The 20181-nt window shown below is 39.5% G+C and overlaps 1 protein-coding gene across 1 annotated transcript; it reads right to left on the bottom strand.

The window, feature by feature from the left end:
• Positions 1-3787: 3787 nt before the first annotated feature.
• znf281a (zinc finger protein 281a) lies at positions 3788-19930 on the bottom strand. Its single transcript, XM_023263058.3, has 7 exons — positions 19777-19930; positions 15814-16267; positions 11773-11874; positions 10139-10265; positions 8887-8970; positions 8642-8760; positions 3788-7688 (listed from the first exon to the last, which is right to left on the bottom strand). Exons 2-7 carry the CDS (start codon positions 16216-16218, stop codon positions 6102-6104), a joined length of 2424 nt encoding a protein of 807 aa, XP_023118826.2. The 5' UTR covers positions 16219-16267; positions 19777-19930; the 3' UTR covers positions 3788-6101.
• Positions 19931-20181: the final 251 nt, after the last annotated feature.

The following is a 20181-nucleotide window of genomic DNA, read 5'->3' as shown; positions in this document are numbered from 1 at the left end:
CACACCCCCAATGACAGCAACCTCCCTTAAAAAAATAAGGCTCCCCATCACAGTGCAAAAACTGTAACAGAACAGCTCAAAGGACACATCAAAGAGCCCAGGAATTGACCATCATCACTGGAGGCCCCAAAGGATCTGCTGCCAACACCCTAGTATCAAACACCACAGGACATCCAGATCCCAGTCCATTCCCCAACAGCTCAGAGGTGTATTGGTGGCACATAGGGAGCATACACAACTTTAGGCTGGTGTTTTCAATGTTGTGTCTGGTTGGTAAATGTGAGCCTCATGGTGGTGGAGTATCAACAATCATCCACAACCATCACTTGGAAATCATGAATGTACAAAATTGAATGGCAATCTGTGAAATACTTGTTGAGATATTTCAGTGTGGATCAAAAACATTTACAGAAGCAACACTCAAATCGGTTCTTTCAGCCTTTCTATCTCAGTTGTCACGTTGGATTCTCACATTTTCAACCACGACACGAACACCAATCATTCCAAAGTAATGACAAATAGTACGTACTGTATGTAACTTTAGTTTTATGTTCAACAATGGAGGGTTGTTATGTTAGCCAGTATGATAAATTGTTCTGTACGACCACTGCTACTTGATAAGGACATTAATAGGGCAGGGAAAAAATAGTGCTTGACGTCCTATTTGAATTTCACCAATCAGCAATGAGTCTCATGAGTTTTTCAAAGTTGTTAGAAGTACCTACCCAAGGTATCTTTTTTTTTTTTTTTTTAACCAAAGGTTAACTCTGGCATGGCTATAAACACTAATTTGCATTCTTTGTTTAATTGCACTTTGCCTAAGACTCGTGTCACAACATCAGAACTCACCCTTTTTTCTTTTTATTGCCGTTGTTCCTCATTTATTATCTTGCTGTGTAAACAACCCAGTATGTGGCCATTTCCCAGCTCTGAAGATAAGAACATCATGCGCGTCACTCTCACATCCAGCCTGCCAACTGAGCTGGAATCAGAAAGAGTCAACAGAAGCAAAGACACTGAGGACACAGAGCTGAAAAACTGCTTGGCAGGCCTCCCACAGGGTTAAATCTGCATCTGTTGTACTTGGTCCAGCCAAGGAGAACCCTCAGTGAACGTCAAGTACCGTTTTATCCAAGCAACACAATTCCTTAGTTACTCAACAATACCTCAGTGCATTCCTCCTGGTCACACCTTGGTTCTTGCTTCAACTTTTACAATCTGATTTTTTCATTTTTCCAGTCACCAATGAGCAATTCAGTCCTGACTATGACACACGGAAACTTTGGATAAAATCAACAGACCTGGAACTTTGGTCCTATTGTTATCACGCTGTTGAATAGAAAATGAAGTCATTTATTTACAAGCCTTTGCATTTGGGCAAAGTACATCGAACAAAAATTTGCAAATTCATCCAACGCTTTCCATCCGTGGCAACAGGAAGACAACCTAGTTCTGCTATTCATTATAGGAAGCAGTTTAATTCCACAAACAGATAATGAAAGTGGAATGATCCCTGACCTGTGAAGTTAAAGGTTAAATACTCAGATCTGCAGTTGTTTCAGCGCTCATAAAGACCTAGAAAATATCATAATTCACGTTATTTATTCATAAAGATCTGCATAGGTCTTACGTGACACAGTCTTATCATTTGTGGCTGAAACTTTGTCATGCCTTTGTGAACATTTTGTATTTTTTTTGTCTAAACACAGAACATTAGGCAATTTGGTCTCATATGAGATGTTGAAAAAAAAAATCATGCTATGTTAGAATAATGGCTGTCATGAAGTAGATGAATATGACAAAGTCGGTGTTTGAAGGTTGGGTAAATGTTCAGGAGAAAGTATTTGCATTACAAATTAACTTTTTCCTCAAACGCTTTGTTGGGATCCATATTAAAGGGACCAGACTACATATCTGTTGATCCAAGCTTCCTTTTTAAAATTTTCCATTACTCAAATTTTTATTAAATAAGTGACAGAAAAAGAAACTAATATATGTTTCTGAAAAATAGAAGTAGTGAAAAAAATGTGCTTGTTTTCACTGACTTACTGTCAAATGAATAAAAACGTATTTAACCAGGAAAAACGAGAAAAAGCTCCTGCCAGTACTTTTGCTGCATCCGGAAACTCCAGCTCTCAGGTCAGAGTTTTGTGAGGCGAGATGTGATTTTTATAGGCGTGACTGTGAACCATCCAGTTCATTAAGCCCGTTCTTCATTAAGAAAAAAAGAAAAAATAGAGAGCCTGCCGACATTTCTCGTAATGCCTGGATGTGCTGCTGAATGAACCAATATGTCATTGTAGTCATGCACAATGGACACTCATTCTCATGCAGACATTCCGTTTTACATGTCCTGCCTGTTTAATCTGTCCATTTGGCATTTGAAATGAAGTTTAAAAGCCCGACCAGAGACTGCAGCTGCAAATTGTCTTTAGCTAGATGTTGCACTGCTTATCTTTATACAACCATGCATATAATATAGCCTATATAATGCTTTTTAAGCAAATAAATAGCAAAAGTGCCTGAAAAGCTGGCCTAAAATATAAACACTAGTAATTGCACTGTAGCAAGTGTTGCAAAGACCCACTTTTAGAAGAACATCACCACCATCATGTGGTGGAAGAGAGTACAGCTACAATAAACTTCAGTGAGCCTCTTCAGCGCTACACGTAAGTGTGCAGAAGGTCCCATACGGTGAAAATACTTTTTTATTGTTTGGTGGGTGTTATAAACATGGAGTATAAGAAATGAAGATGTTACCATTCTCCCATTCCAGCCACCCAGTCTACCAGGTTTTCTTACTTTCTAGAACTGCTTCTGTTAACTCTAAAATGTCTCAGCCATGAGCAAAACTCACCCAATGTTCTTCTGTTGGCTTCAGGAGTGAACCCAAGAGTCTTCATGCACTTCCAGCATCTGAGGAACTGAACACCCAGTAGATTACATGTGTTTTCGATGGGAATGTCCCCATAACAATAGAAAAATGTTAGCGTGGTTGTGTGGCTAATGTGGGTAATGTTACCCTTAGCTTTGATCCCACAGATCAGAGCTCTGTGGAAACCATAAAGCTGAGGGAAATTCAGAGTTAATGAAAAGTTTAAGTTTGAAACCAGCAAACAAGGACTGAATGGGCTACTGTGTTTTTATGTCGCCCGTTGTGCTTCATCTTCTTTAAATCTGTTAGTTTCTCTCCCGGTCTCTGTGCTCAAATATACTGTATTTTTACACAAATTCCCAATAAAGTTGTTCTCATTTACATATTTTGTCTTTTACCAAGCAACACAACAAGTATGAAATAGTGCGCCCATTAAGATTACATGCTAACCACCATTCATTTCAGTCAAGCTGTTGCTCTGCACTAAAAAATTTTTTTTAATCATCTCGTTAACTTTGAATTTAGTCATATTTCAATGTAAAATGGAGCTTTAGAAAGCTAGAAGGAATAGAAAGTTCTGGTCTCACACTCATGTCTATGTCAGCTGCCACGTCTCAACTTTTTCTCTGCGCTGTCAGTCACAGATGCGGAGACCATCTTCTTCCTGAAGGGGGCAGGGACATGGGGAAAGCTTCAAACAAAGCTACAGATACTGAAAAATCCCATTTAGAAAACCAAAGGTCATATAGTCCTGGTGAATTTAACATATTTGCAGTAGTTTGAGCTGAAAAATTGAAAGACACACTCTGGGGACATATGACTTTCACTAATTTGCTAAAAGAAGGCACAACATTGGATCTTTGATATTAACAGCATCATCACCGCTGATAAGAACCGATGAAGGCAAAGCACTTTTCCTGGTAACAGTTTTTTTTTAATGTTTTCTCCCTAATCAATCAATTTTTCATTCATTGGACAAGTACAGCCTCATGAAACATGTCACAAGAACCCGAAAGAACATAAAAATGGAAGATGATATCAGCTACAAAATTTGGTGGTGATAAAAAAAAGGAGGGAAAGAGTCAAATAAATTTTATACAGGGGTAAGTAAGATGTAGTGTTTTGTACAATTTTTTTCTTGTAAACAATACTGAAACAATATGGCAAATAAGATCTGGATGAGAGAGGAGGTTCAACTGAATAGACCGAACACTGGTTGGCAGACATTTACAGAAACCCTTAAGCGACGGCGCCTTAAACGGTCACAGAAATGTCACAAACGTTTAAAAATAGTCGCACAGAAACATTTTTGCACCTATGACAGCATTTCTGCTACATACATCAAACCTTCACTCTTTTGTCCCTGGTTTACTGTGATATGAGGTATATGCGAGGCAAATTCTTTGCTTTGATGCCTCAACACGGCATTATTTTTTGATATTACAGCATTGCATTCACTCTGCCATGTCAAATGATTGCTTAAAACAACAGGCCATCGGGTCGTGAAGGGGTTCATTCAGCAGAGTGATATCGTTTTCCAGCACTCAAGGCCAGTTGTTGCTAAGGAAGACAGCGCAAATTATGTTTTCACAAAAAGCAAAAAATTCTAAATCATCAAGAAATTACATCTAACATTTTCTAAACATTATCTTGCGCCTGTACTTCTGAGGAATAGGCACCCAATATCTAAGGGGACAAGTACTGCCAGCACACGCGAAAAAGATCTAAATGGATACACAGTTTCTGGCTAGCCACCTTTTTTTTCCCTTGTTTTTTTTCTCTTGCTCAAACCACATATGGCTGCCTCATTAACAGCTGAAGAAATACTTGATCACTAACACATTTTGTCTTCAAAGTCAATAAGAAAGCAAAGCTGCTAAGTTGGGTAACAAGTCAAACTAAAACTAGGGGTTTGAATTACATTTACATTATCCCGATTAAATATTTTAAAAGTCCGCCCTCCCTCCCGAGCCAACCCCTCCCTAAGGAGAAAGAGAAAATATCAATGAAAAATCCCACTTTTCACATAGCAACCCTGCCCTCCCTTCATCCCATATTAACCATGCTGCCCAAACAAAGGGGAACTCCCGTCCCACAACCCCCGAAACCCCGTCTGCATATGCCCAAACAGCGACACGTCTGTCAAAAAAAGCCAGTCCATTCCTGATGTTTTGAGCTCCCCCGATCTGACGGGGTACTTTTACTCAATGTAAGTAAGAAAGCGGCTCAAAGTGCTAATTGGATTCTTTCAAAGAAATAAGAGGAAGAAGAGGAGGACGGGAATAGGGGAAGGCCATTCTACCGCTGTCCAACAGCAACCTCTATTGGCCAAAGAAAAGCCCTAACATCACTTTTGTTCTCCAAAAATATACCAAGGACAACATTTAACCCCTGAACCAGCCCTCATTCTTCCTTGACTTCAACTGGCAGATCCCCAGAACGATTAAAACTGTTATTTTACACAATATATATTCTTATAAATATATATATAGATATATATATATGGCCCTTATTGAAGAAAACATGAGTTCACATTGACATGAAAGTACCATAATCTCTATATAGCCAAGTAGAAAGTGTTTTCAGTGTTCAAGTGAGCTGGCAGCAGTCTATTTATGTCACACTCATTCAACAAGTAATAAAACATAAGAAAAAAAATCCTCTTTGAAGTCGCAAACTTACACTTCTGAAGAGTGCTCACTGCACCTCGCAAGCTTCTCCTTTTCCATGTATTCCTGAGTAATACTTTTAACCTTGTAACAGACAATAACATTATTTTTTCTTCTTTTTTTTGCCATTTCAATTCTGGGCTATTCCCTGCCATTGCGGTTATTTCTATTATTATTATTTTACACTTGTAAAGAGGTTGATTGCTCAAACACTTCAGCTTGTTGGAAAAAGAAACATGTCCGTCGCTACTCTACGAAAAAAAGTACTTTCAGTTCAAGATCAATGACCAGATCTACTGTCACTAGTATGACAAGAATAAACAGTAAAATATATATTTAACTTAAAAATAACAGATACTTAAAAAAAATTGCATTTGCGGGAAGCCTCGCAGGCTTATTGCGGGGAGAGGAGTGGGCACAAAGACAGAGCATCAGTATAATTAAAATATAGATGTCACTTAAAAAAATAATAATAACAATAATAATAATAAAATAGGAGCACTAAAAAAATTAAAATAGGAACTTTAACGAGAGAGTGTTCTCTCCCTCTCAGGCTCTCATCTGTAGCTTTGGCTTGTTGGAGTTTTGGAACCTGTACTTACTGGCTCATTGACATCAGATAACAAACTACTATACCCTGAGAATTCAGACACAGGCGTCCGTATCCTGTGATCCACCTCCCTGCTAGGGTCAGTGCCGTAAGACAAGCCACGGCCGTCTGACTTAAACTGGGAGCCAAAGGCCTGGGCAAAGTTTTCAATCTGGTAGGAAGGCTTAGAGGAGTCCAGAGAGGCCAGATCCTGTGAGGGGGCCAGAGGGTAGACCGCCTGGCCGTTTTTGACTGGCTGCTGGTCCTTCCGGCCGCTCAGGTCAGATGGGCTGATCTGGTAGGACGAAGGGGGAGTGGAGGAGTGCTGCTTCTCCATCTGGTCGGTGAGCTCCTGAGAAGGGGTGAGCTGCTGGTGAGATGCCTCCAGGCCGCTCAGGTGGAAGCTGTGCTGTGGCGAGGAGCCCGTCAGCATCGCAAAGTGAGACTTTGGCACCGAGGAGGGCAGCGAAGGCGAGGCCACCGACTGGCCGAACCCACACTCTATCGGGGACGTAGTGTAGATGTTCTTGTCGGCGTAGAGAGGGTTTCCTGGGTGGGAACTGGTGAAGGGACCCGAGGCTGGAGGCCCGGGGCCCAGGGGGAAGCTGGCACTGTGGCTGGTGCGCTCCAACGCCTGCAGCAGGAAGCGGGAGTACTCGTGCATCATTACAGTCTTGTCTCCTGAGGGGCTGGGGGCGTTGTGGCCGAGGTCGGTGCCGTCGGCCGGGGCGGGGGTCAGCTCCACATGCTGGTCGCTGAGATCGAAGTGAACGCTGTGGTGGGAGCCGTCGGGCTTCTGGGTGTAGTGGTCGAGGAGGCTCTGCAGCACCTCGTCGGGGATCCCTGACTTGTCAAGACTCAGAGGAGTGTCGCTGTCCATCACGCTGGAAACAACGCCCTGGATGACAGACGGCTGGGAGGACAAGTGGACGCTGACGTCATACTCACTGCCAGCTCCTCCACCCACCGCAGGCCCTGAGGCGTTTGCATTGTTTGCTGCATGAAGGTAGCGTCTCTTCTTCAGAAATTGCATGGCGTCATCGTAGTTGGTGCTGGTGGGCCCGACTTTAGCCCCGTTACCCTGCATGAGGCCAAGGCCATCCATGCTCCCGTCCTGCTCCAACGAGCCTGCTTTGTCCTGCTCTAGACCCGCTTTGTCCAGGCTCTTACGATTGGCCTTCTTGAACGCCATCTTTGGAGCTCGACCGTGGTGGCTGTGCTGCATGCTGGGACCAGGCTCAGTAGAGGAAGACACTGCTTGATTCTCCACAGAGTATTCAAGGACGCTGTAACCTCCAGATACAGCGCCATGAAGGTGTGGCACCCTCACCCCTCCTCCATCTCCCTTCTTCTTCTTGCGCTCCCCTCCCTCTCCTGAATTTTTGGACTTCCCCCTCTTCCTACCGGTACTCCCAGCATTTCCCTGAGTGATTCCATAGCTGCCGTGTCCCATGTCTACGCAACCCAGGTCCATCATGGTTGGATCCAGGCCCTTCTTTATGGCTTCTCCACAGGTTCGCTTGTGCTTAAGCAGTCGGTCTGTTCTAGAAAAATACTGAAGGGCACAAACACAAGATGTTGTATTTAAAGTAAAGATAAAAGTATTTCAAAGTGATGGATATACGAGGGGTGATAACAAATCCCTGAGACTGTTCAGGGTGCACATGCAGGAAGCATGCAACAAGTGTGAGCAGTAACTTTTGGGAGTAAGAAGACTTCTTGACATGATCATATGAACATCCGGACCCGTTTTACATGTGATTTTATGACCACTAGTAGGTGCACATTTGTAGTTTCTCCATCTACTGCAAATTAGAGCAGAGAAGGAAACGTAAAATTTTGTGTCAGCAGCAGGGGTGATCCAAGCTTTATGATAATGATCACTGGTGACCAGAGTTGGGTCTGCGGCTACCATCAAGAGAAGAAACAGCAGTTTTCACAATAGAAAGGCTCATGAAGTCAGGAGTGCACCAGGATCATTGTTTTCTACAACATTTATGTGGTTATGCACCTTGAATTCGTCCCCCAAAGTTGGATTGTCAAGGCAGAGGTCTACTGTAAAGTCCTGTGCTGTCTTGGGGAAAAACATCAAGTGAAAATGATCTGAACTGTGCGGCACTGGCATGTGGATGTGTGGTCACATCACTGTGATTATGCACAGGTTTTGTCAGCGACAACAACACAATCACTGCTCTCCACCCATGTTAGTCACTAGATTTGGCTCCTTGTGACTTACTTGTCTTCTCTAAAATTAAATTCAAGTTGAACTACTGTTTTGACATGGTTTAGGAGGCTCAACACTCATCGCAGATGGTGCCTGACTGGTTTACATAACAGGACTTCACTGGAGCATTACGAGTGTTGCAGGAGCACTGGGAGCAGTGCATCACTACACAGCAAGACTTCTTCAACAGGGAAGGCAGCCAAATTTAAAGCAGGTTTTTCAATCACCCCTTGTACAGTACAAATAATCCCCCGACAAAAAAGGAGGAATTAAGGTTCACAAACCTGTTGGCAGGTCTCACATCTATAGGGCTTCTCTCCGCTGTGCGTCCTCTTGTGCCTCTCCATGTGGTATTTCTGAATGAATCGCATGTTACACTGGTCACAGCTGAATGGCTTCTCTCCTGTCACACAAAGAAAAACACCACCACTCAACGTTAGTTATATTCTGCGGCACTGGAAGCACACTATGACTCACAGGTTGCATCAGGCCCTGGGGGTGGTATGAATAGCTGCCATTAATCACTCACCACTATGGATTTTCTCATGTCGCTGGAGAAGGTACTTCTGAATGAAACTCATGTTGCACTGACTGCATCTGAAGGGTCTTTCACCTGAAATAAAACCACAGGAGACGCATGTTCATTACCCCTCCACTAAGATGGCACTGGCAGAAAAAAAACAAGCACTGGTACAATTTATTGTCATTCAATGCATTATTTAGGATGTTTTGTTGTGTGTCATAAAGGTGTTGATTCGACTCTGGCATTTCTGGCAGGTCAAACCAAACCCTTGACACATTTTTCACCAAATGTAGTGCATGTTGCATGGCTATTGCAACAGATTGCAATGTATTTTACACGTGCCACTGTGTTTATCTCTTGGCAAATCTTTTATTCTTTAACTGTTGCCTATGGGAGTATAGTCCACTATTTTCACAGAGCGGAGAATGAAAAACTTCCAGATTCAACTCAGAATTGTTTTCACTCTTCCCCTCACAGCAAAACTGAGCTAGTGGCTATGAAAGTATTCTTATATAGTATTTGTAAACGACACAAATAAAAACAAACTACACAGTTAATGCTTAATATGATAGACAGTGCTTAAAATAACTTTTTTAGATCACTGAACTGCAGGTTTGGGACAACAGAATTAGCATCTAACAGTCAATCACTATAACACATAGAGGAAATGAGATTTAACACTTTGAATCCCCAAAACAACTGTAAGTTTGAAAGACATTTTTTCAAACAAATAAAATTTATCAGAGTCAGATTGAGAGGACAACAAAACATGCTTTATCAATTAAATGAATACAGTATGGAATAAACATGATGAAATATCTTTGTAGAGTTCATGAGCAAAGTAGTGTGAAAACCACTTAATTTGGAAAGGTTGTAAAAATGCAAATATGCGTAGTACAGTAGCGTATCTATAGAATATGAAGACATCTGTGTTTTCAGATGTTTGTTGTTGTTTTTTATGATTCATGGCACAAAATCTATTTTTGAATACTCTCCACTTCTAGCCATGGTTGTTCTGTTTCCATGGAGGTGCAGAACTTTATATTGCTGTGAAAAATGTAGTCCACAGTGAGGAAAATGGACAGGAGGTGAGCACACCTAGACATCAACACAAACAACATTATATCCCGTATCTGCCAACTGGCATCAATGTCTTCTTCCCAATGTTTATAGTTGTAATCGAAATAATTGATTAAGCCCCACACGTGTAAACACACAGGGAAGAAAGCAACAAACATTATGGCGGAAATATGAATACCTGTGTGAATGAGGACATGACGGCGCAGGTGATAGGAGCTTCTGAAGGATGCAGTGCAGTGTTCGCAGACGTGAGGCTTGTTTCCTGGAGACAGGCTGCCTCCATCTGCATCCAGCATCATTGATTGCTGTAGAAAAACACAGAAGAAAGAAAAAGGAGTCAGTAGTCTTCTACGTTAATTGAAGGTATTTAAAATCCTCTGCAGTCAAGGTTAATCTTTACAAAGTCCTATTTTTTGTTTAGCAAAGAGACAGTATTCTTTTTCAAACCCTGACTTCAATTTTTGTCAGTTTGCAAAAGCATAAAGCCACCAGTAACTGAAAATACAAGAAAAGTGAATCAGCCACCTGAAAATTTGCACAACTCTTAATGGATAATTCCCTTAAATATCAGCATATCATATTTTTTTCACCTTTTATATACACATAGACAGCAGGAGATGTATGAAATAAAACTGAAATAGAGTATTTCTGTATGTAAAGTGATTAATTTCCAATTCATTTTAATGTCATTAAGTTTAATAAAAAATTACAATCTGCAGACAAATTAGATATTTTGTAAAATCTTGCGATTAGCTTTCAACTTCTTTTCTCAACTTGAGTCTACATTATATTTAAATAAAGTTATGTTACTATAAACATATCATGCATGAAGCATCAAAAGGTAGGCTACAAATGAAATTAAAATTAGGGCTATTTTAGTCATTTTTCATATCTTTGGAGTTTTTTACTTGCTGGCTGATCTGAAAGTATCAAATAAACAGCTATTTGTAAGAATGACAAACTGTAAAAGCAGTAACAATCTTTTGATTCTGAATTTTCTTGCGGTATTTTCACTAAATCTAAGCTTAAAATCATGATATTTCATCAAAATCGAGTCATTGTACATACAGCATTTAAAATTTTGGTCAAAATGAACGATGTGCACCAGATTCTGCAAAAAATTAAAATTCTGTGCTTCATTCTAAAATTGCAAAGACATGAGCAACTCAACTGCGACTAACAGTCATATGGCAAAAATTCTGGTTCTCTTCAGCTGAACCGCAGGTAGTATGAAAGTAAATTAAAACTCTTAATAGTAGAATATCTTTAATATGTTGCACCATGATTTTTTTCAGTATTGGTAACACCTGTGAAAGAGTGTTATATGTGCAAATGCTAGATTTTTTCAGCTTTTGTAAAATAAATAATAAAAGAAATTCACTTTTTGTTTTGTTTTCCTTTTATGATTTATGGCATTATAACTGTGTCATACTGAACATATGATATTTCTAAATTCTCTCTCTTTCTAGTCAGGGTTGTTCTGTTTCTATAGAGGTGCAGGACTTCATACTAAAGTGAAAAATGAACCTACAGTGAGTAAAAATGTGACCGGAGCAAAAAGTGTTGTATCAACATAGAAATTATTTTTAGATATCTCATATATTTACTGAATCGGATTTTTTTCAGCACACAAGACAGAACAGACGGCAAGTGAACCAAGAGGAGATATTCACTGAATTTCTCACAGTGTTGGATTAGAATCAGTGACTCCACTTAATTTCTTTCTACTAATGTGTGTAACTGCATAAGTCAGTGTCATTAGGACAGAATAAAATATGACAGCATTCACAGATACATAAATACAAGACAAACCTTTGCGTCGCTTCTCTTCTTTCTTGGTTTACCCTCCTGTCCATCACCATTTGACCTGCGACCTTTCCTCCCAGTGGGCTCCTTTCCTAACTGACTCGGCAGCTGTGAGGACGACAAAGGGAGAGGCAGAGGGCCGTGAGAGCGGACCACGACGAGGAAATCACTTGATTGAAGGTTAAGGGCCCCCGCTCCTAAAACTACCATGCAAACAAGTCCAATGTTTGTTGCTCGTCCAAACAAACAAAACACTTGGAAGACGTCTAGCGATTGTCTGTTTGAAAACTCATTGTGCAAGATGTGGTTCTAGTGGGCGGAACAACAAAGCACAAAATTTATGGCCCCCTTTATGGATACGCAGCCTGTAATTCATTCAGATTGCCTTTCATTCTAACCAAAGAATATATACAAACCGCTCGCCTAACAAACTAAACATTCAACGTGATTACTCTTCGGTAAACTTCATCACAAACAATTCGGAGAGGGGTATTAATTCAGCAAAGGAAGAAAATGAGTTTGTGATTCCCCCTTTTCTTCTTTCTGTTTACCATCCAGCCCTGCAGTTCTTTCTGGTAGCTCGCTGCCATATGGAGACTGACAGGACAAATGTGGGTGCACCTGCTGTTCTTAAAATCTGCCGATCTTTAGGGGAAATCCAGCCAAAAAACAGAAGTAGTCAAATTCTGGTTCAACAAGTTTAGTGTGGAGGGTAAAACACTGCTAAAAAGTGGTAAGTGGGCATACAAAAATTATACTGAAATGCATCAACATCTGCTTTGCTATAGCTCTCCTGAGCGCAGCTGCAATTAGTCAGTTGTGAGGCAGAACAATTAATCAAAACATTACAGAAATCGAAAAATATCCAGGAGCAACATCCAGCTCACAGAGGCTGCAATATTCTGATAAAGGTAAAATGTGCCACAAAATAGTGTAAATGAAGCATTGTGGTGCTACGAAGATGTTCCCAGCAAACAAATCATATTCTCAAGACACAAGGGGACATGTTTATTCATAGAGAGTAGATTATCATTTTATTCTTTTTTTTTTTTTTTTTTTTTTTAAAATGGAAAGAAATTACCATTCCGACCGAAAATTTTGATTCCCAAAGAAATAATATCAGTCAAAATATACATTTTTTGCATATCATTTAGCTCTAGACTATTTATCTGCAGCACAGTCAATAATGTAAAATACTCGTTGGTTGCTGCCTCAATGTAAGAATAAAAGCTTGAAAAATGCAAATCTGTTGTTTCTGAAGATGATATATTGTTCTTGACTAGACAATTTTTAACCAAAACATGCAGCTCAATGAATTAGATTCCCACTAAAACTACATAAAACAATACAAAACATAAAAAAATTGCAATATGACTTATTTTTGTATATCACTGCGGCGTACTTGATGGCATGAAAAGAAATCTGCAAATAAATCAAACATTTCCTGTTTACACATTCAAAAATGTGAGGATTTGCTGCTTCCCCTCTCTTTTGTATAATCCTAAACTATCTCTGAGTTGTGAATGAACAAGACAAAAATGTGACAGCTGTTTTCACTCTTTCCTGACTATTTATCAATTTAAAAACAACCTGCAGTGCAATCAATCACATATAAAGCATTGCAAAAGCTTAAAAATGAAAATGTGTGGTTTCTATGGAGAAGATATTGTCCTTGACTAGACAATTTAAAAAAAAATGCAGCTCAATGAGGGTAATAATTGATTCGGTTTTTTCAGTATACAGCCCTGATGACCTCTGTTGATTTGCTATTGTTGGAGAGTGTGGATGTGTATATTTCTATTTGAATGAGCACAAAAGGCGTCTGAAATGAAGTGCATGCTCAAACAAGACAGCTGTGTCCTTGCCAAGACGTTCTCATTCAAGCCGAGGCTGCATGACATCACCCCTCGGCCCAGAGAGAGAAACTACTTTGCATCTGAAGCCGTCAGTAGATTTATGTCTCCATAACTAGTTTCACATCAGGCTCCTCCTCCTCAGGCGTTTAAAATACGAGCTGCTTGACAACACGGAGGGAACGTGTGGGGACAAACTGACCTAAAATGACTGCACCTTTTATAGCTAATCTGGCTGATATTTGACCCCACACTGGTCTCAGTTACATTAAAATGACCAAATAACACAATAATGCACGAAAGGACAAGAGAGCACATAAAATATTCTGCTTCAACAGCCACGAATTACAGCTGTCACAGACGATGAGCTCAGAAAGAGTCTGAAAAATGCTAACTGTCAGAAAAATAGCTTTTGACCACATCAAGAACATGACAGGAGAGTGTGAGGAGCTACAGAATTATGGGTTTTGTGTATGTTATGTTTCACTTATATGAGAAAAATGGGAAAAACTGCTATTTCTTTGGATAAAATTTAAACATGTTAGAAAAGGCAGTCAAAAATGCTTAGTGTTTCATTATAGTCAATGCATTTTGTGTAATATTTCACTATTTTATTTGTATTGATTGCATTATCTTCCATTTATCTTTTATCATCTCAACTACCTTTCAAATATTTCATCTTATTCAACTCTTTCGGTGTGCTTTGAGCTCTATTTTCACCATCTCAAGTTTTGTCAGTAGCTTAAAAAGCAACAATTATTTTCACTGTCGATTAATCTGTCAGTTAGTTTCTTGATTGATTAATTAGTTGTTTGGGCTATATAATGTCAAAATAGTGAAAAATGTCAATCACTATTTCCCAAAGCCCACATTGACATCCATCAAATGGCCTGTTTTGTCCACACTGCAAAGATATTCAGTTTACGATCATAAAGAAGGCTTTAAAAATGGCTCTAACTGATTCATTGAACACAGTTGACAAATAATCCTTTAGTTGTTGCAGCTCTTTAAAATGCTTGATCTGCTTGAAAAGTGCTATATAAAGTTGAAATGAACAAAAGGGTGATGTCTTCACAAGCAGAAGTGATTACTTATTATTGTAAATCTATTAATCTTCAGAAAATGTTAATGATCAATAATTTAACTCTTCTTTCAAGAAAAAACATTTATTACATATTTTTGTCTCATTCTCTGTAGAAAAAGCAAATAACTGTCTGAGAAATTAACTCATAAAATAGATAAAAATGTCTACCAAACTCATAAATGCTCCATTTACTTTCGAGCTCTCAGTTTTGAGAAGCATTATTTGGCATTTTTCCTTTAACTGCTGATCAAAAGGATTACTGGTGGCTTTTCTTGAGGTCAATTCCTTGTTAATTATATTATCTTTTCAGCTCTAAACTTCATTAACATAGGAAATGTAACTTCAACCTTCTGCACCCCAGGCGTGTTTTTGTTCTTGTTTACATTTTATAAAGTCCTGCACCTCTAAGAAAACAACACAACCATAGTAGAGGGAATTCAGAAATGTCTGACGCAGTTATAATGTAATTAATCGCAAAATATAATAAGGTTGAATTTCTTTAATTATTCATTTTACAAAAAATGATAAAATCTGCAGATAACATGTACAGCATCATTCCAGTGTCCATGGATGTTAGCAATACTGGAAAAAATTATGACTACATATTATGGATATTTTACTACTTGTAGTTTCATTTGCTTTTTTACTTCTACGTGCTTTGTGTAAAAACAACCTGCCGTTAAGCCAAAGACTCCCAGCATTTTTGCCACATGACTGCTGGTCACAGCTGAGTCATTATTGGCTTCAGGGTTGTGCCGAGGAGTGCAGAACGTTCAGTTTTTACAGAAGCTGGCTGGTCAAAATTGTTTATTTTTGGAGATTTTTACATGTGACAAGTAGAGTAGAAAAAAGTAACATTGAAGCTTAGATTTGGTTAATTTTCCAGTCGAAATCAAAAATCACACATGATAAATTCATGAATCATCAGAAAAGTTGAAAATTCAATGATTTTTTTTTTTCATTTTTACAGTTTCTCGCTCTGATTAATTGTGTGATTTTGGTAATTTTTAAAAAGATAAAACACCTTTCATACCTAGGTCGAGAGGGTTAACTGATACTCGATTTATTCACTAAATAAAGTGAAACTAACTCCCTATGGATGGTACTTACGTCGCCCACGTTGAGGTCATGCACCTGCAGGTTCTGGTTGTTGCTGACAGTCACCTCCAGCAGCTCCGTGCTCTTCCCCAGACCCCCGGGGTAGAGCGGCAGGCGGTAATCGTGCTCCGACACCTTCTCCTGCTTGATGCCCATGGCATGAACATAGTCCCCCACCCCGACGCACCCCAGGCTGCCACCCTGGGCGCCCATGCTGCAGTCGGGCGAGTCACGCTCCTTCTTCAGGATCATCTCTTGGGGCGGGAGGTCCTGCATGACGGAGTGGGCGGACAGCCGGGTGAAGCTGGTCACCGGGGGGAGGTGGCTGAACATAATCATGCCCGCTCCGAAATTGGAGTCCATGCTGCCGTTGGAACGCAGGAATTCATTGCCTAGTTTGTCTTGAATGATGCTCATGGTGAAGGCCGGCAGGCAGGTAAACTATGTGGAGGAAATCAGTGTCATCCTGCGAGCAAAACAAAGGAGGAGACATTTAAAACAGTAATAACACACAGTGGCAACAAACCTAAAGAAGCACCTTAACTAGTAATCAGAGGATGCAAACACAAATAATAACAGACAACAGTTATGAAGCCAGTTAAGCTCGGTCTTCAGTAATCAGTGTCATGGCCTCCTGATCTCACAACCAGCCGCTTAGTCGGATTAAACCGACAGTTTGTGGGTCAACAAAAGGCCGCAGTCTGGAACAAATGGAAACAAGCTGCAGATCCCGTGAACAAAACTCGATCTGCTTGATTGCAACGTGTCCGTTTTCTGCATTTTTCAGGGTAAAAAAAGGTCATAGCGACTGCAGATCGAGACGCAACATGAGAGGAGAAATGACAGGATTGAAGTTGTGTGTTAATCTTTTGATGGGTCTATCTGGACCAGTCATCCTATTTGCATGAGCTTATCTGCCAATGAGAGCACACAAAGGCCGCATTAGAAGGTCTGCTGTTGTAATTATGCGGCTGCTGCATAAACAAATCATGTTTATGTCCTCTAATCGCTCTCAATGAGCACAGTTGGACGTGTATTAGTAACACAGGTTTGAGTTTTGTCCCAGTTTTGATCATATTTCAGAGAGGGAATTCACACACGCACACAAAAAAACACTCATCGGATCTGATTTCAGCATTTTTCTGATTACTGGTACTTTTTTTTATAAACCCTATTTCTGACCAAATAAGTTGATTTAAAATGTTTTCTTTTAGCTCTAATGCAGCTTCCTCTCTATTTGTGGTGTCCAAGCTGTGGTTTTAGCAGTGTCCCACCCAAAACATTATCTGACAACAGCCAATCAACACTGTAGGATAAATGCTCCAAAGTTATCTTCTAATTAAACACATGTAAATCATAAAAATAAAAAAGGGTTTGTATTGGAGTTGGTGATATTTATAATTTTGTGACCAAGATTCAGTATTTTTCCCACAGATATTTATCAGCCATCACTCACATCGGCACTGAAAGAACAGTCCATTAATGAGTGATCCAGCCCAAATTTCCATTTTTCTTTACGAAGATCTCATGTACGCTTCTGAGACTTGCATACGTGTAAATGCATACAATACGATGTTAAATTCAGATGTTTGAAAGACTTCCAGCTGAACAGCTGAGCAGTTTTCAACTGAAAAATGCAGTTTGAAACAGTGCAATTAGTGAATCGCAAAGCCTGAAATTTAGGATATGCATTGTGTCTGATGAAGAGTTTAAACTGTTCTGTCAATGGTTTTACAATTTCATGGGATCCTCCGTGTGTGACAGTCACACTTTTGATGTGGTGATTCTTCATCACGTTTTAAATCTATTACTCAATAGATTTTTACCTAAATCTTGACTGTAATAAAATATAATGCAAGACAAATCATATTATCTGTCTGAAAATGTAAATTATGTAATTCAACCCCACTCATGAGGTAAAAAAAGATGTCTATATTTAAATTAAATGTCACCAAATGCAATTTCTAAGACTAGACAATGTTGTTGAGGAGTCTCTGTGCAGCATACTTTCATTGTTTTAAGTCAAAGCTACATTAGAAATTATCATAAATCATAATTAAGTATTGTATATGTTCCCATGACATGAGGGACGCATTAATAACGAGAGCTTTATTACTGCCGCCAACTGCAATAATTAATCACAAAGTATACAGTCCAACTTTGCTGAAAAAGGAAGAAAAAAGTATTGTACTGACTGATAATAAAATTATTCCTATAATAAAGGCACTAAATCACAATAAAACACACACTAAAGTCTGATTAAACAGTCAAAAACTAGTCGCCACAGATGACGAGCTTAAAAAGGGTCTCAAGAAAATATTTTAGTTAAAGGTGTCCAAAATTTTGTCCAATATGGTTGTTAAAAATCCTTATCTCTTTCTTCAATATTTCAATGTGTCACTAGAAGCTTTAAATTGTATTTGATATGACTACAAAGTGAGGATTAGTAGCTTCTTTGAGTAATTATTCTCAAGAAAACACATTTGAAAATGTAGGAGCCCAATATTCTGGTCATTACAGTAGTAAGGTACACATCCTTTTATTGAATTATCCAAGGTTTCAGCATAATCATTTTATTTTGTGTATCTTTTATTATCTTAACTTTTTATCAAATAGTTTGTCTTATACAGTTGTTTTAGTGTGCATCCGTCTTAAAATGCATTTTTGCCATCCTATATTTTGTCTGTCGCTTGTAAAGCACTTTGAGCTGTCAGTTGATGCAAAACTGACATATTTTTTGTTCTTTGATTAATTTTTTCTCAAGATCTAGTAGTAAAAACACAACCTTTTCTTCTATAGTCTAGAAAGACTAAGAAATTAAACATGGTAAAGGTTTCTGATCTGACAGACCATGGTTATCTGTTCTTTACCAACAGGGAATATTCAGAAATTTGGCAAAGGAGTATTCAGGTCTGTCTCAATGAGAATTCCAAGTAGCATTTCCAAAATCAGAATTAGACCTTGTGTAGGTTTCTGAAACCAGAAAACGACATGCTGTATCACACAGCCAGACTACTTTACTACCTGTAAACACACTAAACGTGATGCTAAATGCAGATATTTGAGTTTATGTGTTAGGTAATGTGTCCCTTTTTCATTAAAATTGACAAGAAATCATAATCGTATGTTTTATAATCACGTTTGCCCACCACATGAGCAACCCCATCCATAATGAGAGCTAGTGACTGCTGCCAAATCTGATGGTTCGCTACATAAGCTAGTACAAAGACAACTTTGTTAGAAAAAAAAATTAAACAAAACTTGCTTTACTTCGGCTAACTTTGTCAGACGTGTTTAAGCAGATTAAGAACGAGCTGCTCTGAGCACATTAGTGTATCCTGCCACGCTTGTTGACTGTGAAATTAGCTGCCTTGCTAAGGTTTGGCTAACAGTGTTGCGGGGCCCTTCTTTGTGATGCAGGATCAGGCAATAATTAATATGGCCATGCAATAACAGCAGCCGATCTGCGCTCATCAACCCCAAAACCGCCCAAAGGTTAGCGCAAAACCGTGCAAAAACCTCGAGTAAAATCGCTGCAATTTGATCATTTCGACACAGTAACTTCTGCACTTTTACAGTTGATATTAAAAAAATCTGAATTTGAGGCTGAAATCACCACAGGAGCTAAACAAAATCTATGAGCAACAAAAAAAATGATGCTAAAGCTGGTTTACGGTTCGAAATAAGAGAAATTATCTCACATCGTCCGTTTCTAACCTCCAGGTTGTTGGGTTTTTTTTTGTTCCCCGGACGACTGTAAAGTGATGGAGACAACACGGACATGACCCACAACAAACGGCCCATTCAACTCCAGCGAACAATGATGCTCGTCCGACTAGCCGCTAACTTAGCGGCTAACTAGCGGCGGCTCAGCGTCGGTGCGCTGCGCTTTGTTGTCCGTCCCGTCCGGAGGAGTTCAAGAGCAGCGGCCGCCGGTTCCGACCGCGAAGCCCGGTTCGTATAAAGTTCTCTTACCGGTGCAGGACCATGACCCGCTGATTTGGCTCGCGTAGTTCACCCTCAGCGGTCCGTTTTAATATCTAGAGCCAAAACATTGTTCTCCCGCAGCTGCTGGGTTCTTCCATCTTGCCTCGGCGCAGAGCATTCTGGGTCCCGCAGGCGTCCTGAAGAACAGAGAACTACAATAATGAGGGCAGAAGCAGAGCTTTACTCAGCCTGCAGGGAGTCTTATTTGTCAGTCAAGTCATCATTATAACAGCATTTTTGTGTATGTTAACCAGATATTAATGAACTAGATATTAATTAATGACATTATTTTATTCTATTATTTTATATCATTATTATTATCATCATCATTATTATTATTACACTGGCCTCTGGTGTTATTATATATTATTATTATATTATAGACTGCATTGG

This window comes from Amphiprion ocellaris, chromosome 19 (genome assembly GCF_022539595.1).
Source record: "Amphiprion ocellaris isolate individual 3 ecotype Okinawa chromosome 19, ASM2253959v1, whole genome shotgun sequence".
In the NCBI taxonomy this organism is placed as follows: domain Eukaryota; kingdom Metazoa; phylum Chordata; class Actinopteri; family Pomacentridae; genus Amphiprion; species Amphiprion ocellaris.
Note: the sequence above shows the minus strand (reverse complement) of the source record. Positions and strands in the feature narration are given on the sequence as shown.